The 7,729-nt window shown below is 38.4% G+C and overlaps 1 protein-coding gene across 1 annotated transcript; it reads left to right on the forward strand.

Annotated features, from left to right (window-relative positions):
- Positions 1 to 320: 320 nt before the first annotated feature.
- LOC133967128 (olfactory receptor 4B13-like) lies at positions 321 to 1,304 on the forward strand. The gene has a single exon (XM_062402367.1). The coding sequence runs from the start codon at positions 321 to 323 to the stop codon at positions 1,302 to 1,304; it is 984 nt and encodes a 327-aa protein (XP_062258351.1).
- Positions 1,305 to 7,729: the final 6,425 nt, after the last annotated feature.

Consider the following 7,729-nt stretch of genomic DNA (forward strand, 5'->3'; position numbering starts at 1 on the left):
GAAGTTGTTCTTATAAATGTGCATTTATCTTAACTATTGTATCTTGACATGATTTATATACAATGTGTGTAATATTTATTTATACATAAAGTAATATAAAATTAAATAAATTGGATCTGGAACCAGAATTAAGAAATTGTTATAACTTTTTTATTCTGTTCAGGGTTGAATTCTTAAGGTAAGAAATATGCTTTCGTAATTATCTTTATTTACCCTTGAAACACTTAGATTACAAGATTGATTTTACTGTTTACGTTAGCTATCACATATCATTCAAAGTTAAGTTATTAAACATATTAACCCTCATTACTAGGACTACGATGGAGAACACAACAGAGAGTTTGTCATTTGTGTTGGCTATGTATGGTGACACAGGAAAGTTAAAGTACCTGTACTTTACTCTGGCTTTGATATTTTACATATCAGTGATTGTTGCAAATTCTGTGCTTATTATCGTTATTTATGCAGACAAAAATCTTCATGAGCCCATGTATTTATTCCTGTGTAGTTTATTTGTAAATGAAATATACGGCAGCACATCTTTGCTGCCCTGCTTCATGGTGCATATGTTGTCAGACAAACATGATATTTCTGCCTCCTTCTGCTTCATTCAAATATTTAACATTCATACATATGGAACTATTGAATTTGGAACATTAACAATTATGGCACATGACAGATACGTATGTATTTGTAAACCTTTACATTACAACAGCATAATTACAAAAAGGAAAGTACAACTTGTCATATTATTTATCTGGTTTTTTTGTTTTTTGGAGATTGGAGTTTTACTGTCTTTTACTATTCGTTTAAATTTTTGTGGGACAATTATCAACAAAGTATTCTGTGTACATCACTTAGTTGTTGACCTTTCTTGTTCCCCAGACAGAACCGTTTCACTCGTTCATGATGTGTTTTTTGGTCTTATTGTCACTGTAGCTGGGCCTGTCAGCTATATTTCATACAGTTACGTGAATATTTTTTCAGTGTGTTTAAAAGCTTCCAAAGAGACCAGAATGAAGGCTTTAGAAACCTGCACTCCACATTTCGTTTCACTCATTAGCTTTGTGTTTGCCTGTTTCTATAGTTTGATCAGTCAGAGATTTGACGCGTCAACAGTGCCGTACCCTCTCTGTGTTTTCTTGTCTACGTATGCGATGGTCATTCAGCCTCTTCTTAATCCTGTAATTTATGGTCTCAAACTGTCAAAAATTAAACATGCTTGTAAAAATTTGTTGATATTAAAAACATCACAACTCTACATTTTTCCTGATGCGTTTTTAAATTCTACAGCTCATTATTAACTTACGTGAAAGGAAACATTTTTTGCTTACATACACGCATACACTGCAGAATGTGAACATCTGTTGAATTGTCAATTAAAGTTTTGCATTAAATACAAAGCTTGAATCTTCTTGCGTTACCAAGCTCTAACCAGGTGTATTCATTTCACTAAAGCGAGATATATTTTTCAATGTTAAAAGTGCAATTATTACAATTTTCAATAGTAATATATGTCAACCTATTTCAGACCTCTTAACCAAAGCGATTTGACAAATGAAATCTGAAATACTCTGCCCCATCAAAACTTTCACACACGATTCAGAAATATTTTTGTCAATCCTAATCTGAAATTTAAATGAATTTGCCATTCAATGAAGAATCATCAACACATGCAGTCTAAGGGATATTTAACAGATTTAATGTAAGGTTATGATAATGCATTTTTAATGAATAATATAATAATAATAATAACAAATTCTAATTTTAGGTATGTTTGTTTGACATTAAACAGAGGACACTGCATCATGATTACACAGCAATGTCTAAGGGCTTGTTGTTATTGTGGTCCTTAATATGGACTGTTATTACAGACAGTAAAAACACAGGCGCTCATGTAGCAGAGTGATACTAACTAGGGCTGGGCGAGACAGCCAAAAGTTATACGGATACAACATTTCTTATTAGTCTATATCAAATTTATTACAACAAAAGTAATATTTAAGTTTAAAGACTGATAAGTACTCTTGAGTCAGCCTCTTCCAAATCCTCTAGTTAATTGTTTTAAATCGATTTTTTTTTTAAATGCTTGTCATAAATATCACACACATCCATTACAGAGTAGACATCTGTTAAGTTGTAAAAAATAATGTATTTGCCTTAAATTCCAATCTCCTATCAGTTAATGATTTTAATGAGCAAGAAAGTTTCTGTGGCTGCAATGTTTCAAATGCAAATATTATGTTTTCAATATAATTATACTGACGAAGGACTAAAAGAGGGAACAAAAGAAGCAATGAGCTGTAAGGAACAGTAAATATGAACTGAGGTTTAAATGTGATGTCTTCCCAAAATCTTAAAAATACATAGCATTTTACCATGAGTGGGTATTTTAATATGCCATGATGTTGTAAGTGTGGTGCTACGAATAAGGTCATTAAGTTTGACATCAAGTAAATGAGTTGTGTGAGAAACAAAATGAGATAATTTGACAGAGATAATTGAAACCAATAAATATTCACAATATTAGTAATGATATCAGTAGGTATTGCTGAATCTATTATTTACCCGACAATCATTTTGTTTATGGTGTCAATAGTTACCACAGCTAAAGGGATGTTTTGTTGAGGTTTGAGTTGCTTGGTGGAACATCCCATAAGGCCAACAAACAGTAGCCACTGGGTCAGCAATTAGCACGCCTGGCTACAGTCGCTCCCTTTCCCTGAGGCCTGTTCAACACTGATGAGTACTCAGACCAGGAGGTTCATAGTAGAGGACCTAATGGCACTAATTACAATACACTGACTCACCTCAGTGCTTGTTGCTGTAATTAAAACTTAAAAAATATTTCCATACCTTAAAATGAATATCTACGAAACACATTGCAATACTAGACTTTCTTGAGTGTCAGTTTTAATTATAATGTACAGCTGAAATACAGCATTTATTGAAGCCAACTATCACCAACCCAATCAATGGTAAATGGTCTGTATTGTTCTTGTCTTGATGACCACTCAGAGCTTTACAATACATTTATTTTGCCATTCACACTCACATTCATAGAGTGCATCTATGGACAGCACTTGTCGTTCAGTATCAATCAATCAAATTTTATTTGTATAGCCCATATTCACAAATTACAATTCATCTCATAGGGCTTTAACAGGGTGTGACATCCTCTGTCCTTAACCCTCAGCAAGAGTAAGGAAAAACTACTAAAAACCCTTTTAACAGGGTAAAAATACATAGAAACCTCAGACAGAGCCACATTTGAGGGATCCCTCTCCCAGGACGGACAGAAGTGCAATAGATGCCACGTGCAGGAAAACATCTTCAAGATTAAAGATTAAAGTCTCTAGCAGTATTTGATGAGGGTAAGCATCCCGAAGGACAACCCCAACATGACATGCCAAGAAGTCCCGCTGAAATCACAGTCCATGGTCAGCAACCAGCAGGACCACGATCCACCATCCAGACCAGAGCGCCACTCCAGTCTTCAGTCACCGCCCACCGCCACCCACAACTAGCCGCCGCCGCGGTCCTGGTCCAATGCTCGTACCCGATGCCAACGCGACACAGGGTCCGTCACCACATGCGCGACAGTATCTTGGAAGACAAGGCTCAAACCACCAACAGTTTGGTTAGATGGCGATTTGTTCTGCATCCTGAGCCATTGCCAAGTTATTACACATTTTTCTATTGCAGGACAGTATTTTTTAGAATTTAAAATAGCAATTTAAGGAAAACAATCCAAACTTAAAGTTTTCTTTTCAAACATTTAAAAAATGTAAGTTTCGTCTGATGCTTTGTACTGTTAATATCATTGGAAGCATTGTTCACATTCCAAGTGTTGTTACAATGATTGTAGCACTCTGTGCACCACATAGGATCAATCAGCGCAGGTGAGAGCTGTTAGCTGATTGGTCCTTCGATTAAAAGGCAGCGTCTTCGCCCTAACCCAGCTGATTGATCCTCTGTTGTGCAGGTAAGGGGGCTCTCCACACACTCACTGTGACAAAATGCATACAAATTCAGTGAAATGTTGCATGAAACAAATGGATATTAACTTCGTTTTTTTACTATTAGCTTTTGAACATGTCTCCATCGGTCCCAAAAGGCCAAACTTGGGGGTTCATACAATTTCACCAGTCACAGCTTCATGCAGTCCACTGTCTCTCTATGATCTCAGGGTTTTTGTAGAGAGTTCAATGACTAATCTAAACTCACTTTAACTGACTGTCCTCAAAGGCATTTATGGTGTTTTTATTTTACTGCTGTTCATAAACCACACTGATGTGAGTCCACCAAAATAGCATGAAAAAATACATTTAAATGGTCATATATATAGTGTCAGACTTAGCCAACGGTTAACCCCCCAATAAGATAGACACAAACACACATCCAAAACAGGAGGGCTGGGCAACTGAGTTCTTCAGTTGCCCAGTCAGAGCCATTATGTGAACTCAAGCATATCAGGAGAGGCCTGAAAAGGGACGTCTACCAACTTATGTAAGCTGCCAGCACTGCAAAGGAAGAACAGCAGAAATCATATCCAAGAAGCTGCCAAGTGTACGGTGGCCAAGAGAGCCCAACGCACAGCAAATTAAGAACACTTGCATGTTGAAAAAAACATTTTCATCAATTTGATGACCCATGCGCTGCAAATTGCGTGACAGCGGAATTTTTTAAAAGGGACCCAAGAAAGAGATGGACCTGACTGCAGTTCAGTGCTTTGTGAAGATCCATCACAACTGAAGAGTGGCCGACTTCAATAACTTCATAGTATTTGAATGTGTTGGGACTTTTTGCAGCGCATGTGTCGTCAAATTCATGAAGATGTTTTCTTAATTTACAGTGCGTTAAGCTCAACCGGCCACCCTATAAAAGTAATTCAACAGTAAACCAGGGACATTTGAACAGAACAGAGGCATTGTAAATGTTGGCACTTTTTAATTAAGCAGTGTCCAGGATGATAGGGTCAGCATGGAACATTTCTTTTTCCATCATGCAGTGGAATCCATGCCATGAAGGTGAAGGAGTGAGAGCAAGAAGAGGCCACACCAAGAATGTGTTTCCTAATGAATTGCTTGCGAGTGTATATCCATCTGGAAACACAAATTAGTGAGTACACAGAATTTCTTTTTCTGTGGGATCTAGAAGCTACAGATAATACAAGTTTGCAGCTTCTAACAGGCTAACAGAGCTTTCCTCACAGTTCTGAAAACAGTATTAATTGAAACAATTAGCATGGTGACATCTGCTTGTTGAGTACAGGGCCTCCATGTACTATACATGGTTCGCTTGGGTGCCCTCTGGTTTTTTTACTAGGCACATTTAAAAGATGGGTCTGCACATCCTCTTTATCAAACTTTTATGGCAGGTGGTTTGAGCATTTATTCCATATCAGATATAAGTTCCCTCCACTAGTTCAGCATCTTATTGTATTAGTTTATCACCAATGTCCCTACTAGTCTGCTTTTTGATGCACCAGTGGCCCTTTGAACTAGCAACGCTGAAAGGTTGCAAAAGGATATGAGTCCAGTGATCTAGGTCCGATGATCAAGAAAACACTGCAGCAGCAAGAATTGTCTCCCACCCACAAAAAGTATTATGGACACTTAGATTATTTGACCTGTTTTATTTTCAAAAAATAATCTCCCTTGTGTCTCTGTTCAATTTACTTCCTTCCTCAATTTGTTTGCCCTGTGCCACCTGTTTCTTGTTTGTAATCAGTTCAGTTTGTATTTAAGTCCAGTCCTCAGTAGTGTCTTTGTTGAGCGGTCTGTTTAGTCATGGTATTAGTCTCTGTCAGTTTTGTCCCCTGCCTTGTTTTCTTTTCATGGACAGTTTGAGTTTTGCCTGCTCCTTGTTTTGAATAAATTTATTGGATCAGCCTCCTGCCTCACTCCTATATTTTTGGTCCATCTGCTCTCTTCATAAACCTTGACAGGTGGATATTATGAATGACAGCACACTTTGAAGTTGTGTTAATTATAAAACAAGATATGGGATACAGGCAGAATCCCAACAAGTTGCAAGCAATCGTTGTAGTTCAAATACTTAAACCTGGAAAAGATCCATCAAATCCATCAGGTTATAGACAAATAGCACGAACATCACAGTTAAGGGATGGTTCGGGAGAGGTGGACAAATCATATACAGAGTAAAAACCCTATATCACAGTAGATTTAGAAAAGGGCATGGGGCAATGGACTATGTTCTATGTCTAAAAACAGAAATCAAAAAAGCCCAAATCATCAAAGAACCATATGATATGCTATGGAAAGACGGTCTCCTTATCAAACTTCATGACTTAGGGATAAACAGTAAATTGTTCAACGGGGAATCAAATTTCCTATTTGTGCTCAAAATATTCCAACAAGTATTAGGTAATAAATGGAACCCCACTGGGTAATGTGTTGTCCAATACTCTTTAACATAATGATTATATATATTTTTAAACAGGTTGAGAAAACCATAGGAAAATTGTTTAATGCAGATAATGGAGCACTCAGGGGCGGCGCTTTGTCATTGCAAATGCATGTGACAAGAATGTAATGTTTCTAAGTGTCTTCTGTTGGGCCAGAGCCCAGAGGATGACCACCAGACACTGGGGCCGGGGTTAACACAAAGGGTTGTAAAGACTAGTCTAGACTAGAGTACTTTTGGAGGGAAAAACATTCTCTAGCAGACCTAAGAGTCTCCCCCTGGTGGTGGAAAATGTCCTGGGGATCCTTTGGGACTCCCGCTGCGTTCCAAACCCCGCCCACTGAGATTGAATCCTGACAATTCAATTAGCTGATAGCCGTGACCATTTCCTCAAGGAGGAGGACCTCTCAGGTAGAATAAAACCGCTGAGACAGCAAAAATCTTGGCCATTTCCCTGCTAAAGACTTTAACAAAGACCCCTTCCGGGTCTTCCAACTGCCAAAGGGGGCAACCAGAGTTATTCTGTTTCATTTAATTTAATTTTCTTTTATCTTAAGTCTAAGTGTATTTTGAAAGACTATTTTTGTTTTTAACTTGAAAAGGCCACGCACAGGAAGCTCGCTCGCAGGCCAAACTCAGAGACTTTCTTCCCACGATCCCCAAATCTGCGCCACAGCAGTTAATCCCTGCAAGACAAAGCATCATTCTGTCGCAGAAGAACGAAGCGGAATCCCGTTTAATGTTTAATTCCGTTCCAAGAGCACGAGAAACTCGCTCCATCCGGCCAATCACGAAGCCGCTGCAACAGAGGAACCAGCGACAGAGCTAAAGAGGCCATGATTGTTCACTTGTTTTCCGGGAATCCGCCGACTCGCGCACGTATCCTGATGTTCAACAACAAGAGATTCACTGGACTTCCGGAATATCCGCGCGACACACGCATGCAACACCGCAGAGGTCACAGTAAGAGGCTTTATTGTCTGGGCAGAGACTAGTTTAAATACTTAGTTTGTCATTTTTTTTGAGTTTGTTTTATTGAAGATTGCCAAATCTATTTTCAGCCGCGTGAACCGCGGCGAACCGAGACGTCACATCCGGTTCCTTCGTTCAACGTGTTGAATGTTTTAAAGTGCTTTGCGCCGTGACGGAATGGCAGCACTGTTACCGTCCGACAAAGTTTCTGTAACCTTGTCTGTGACGATGTTTTGAGACCTCTCTCTCTTTTCACCTAAACCTGCTTTTACACACGTCCCGACCTTTCCATACATTTCATGTTACGTGGATAAATCAAGATTTAAAA

Source organism: Platichthys flesus, chromosome 13 (genome assembly GCF_949316205.1).
Source record: "Platichthys flesus chromosome 13, fPlaFle2.1, whole genome shotgun sequence".
NCBI lineage: Eukaryota > Metazoa > Chordata > Actinopteri > Pleuronectiformes > Pleuronectidae > Platichthys > Platichthys flesus.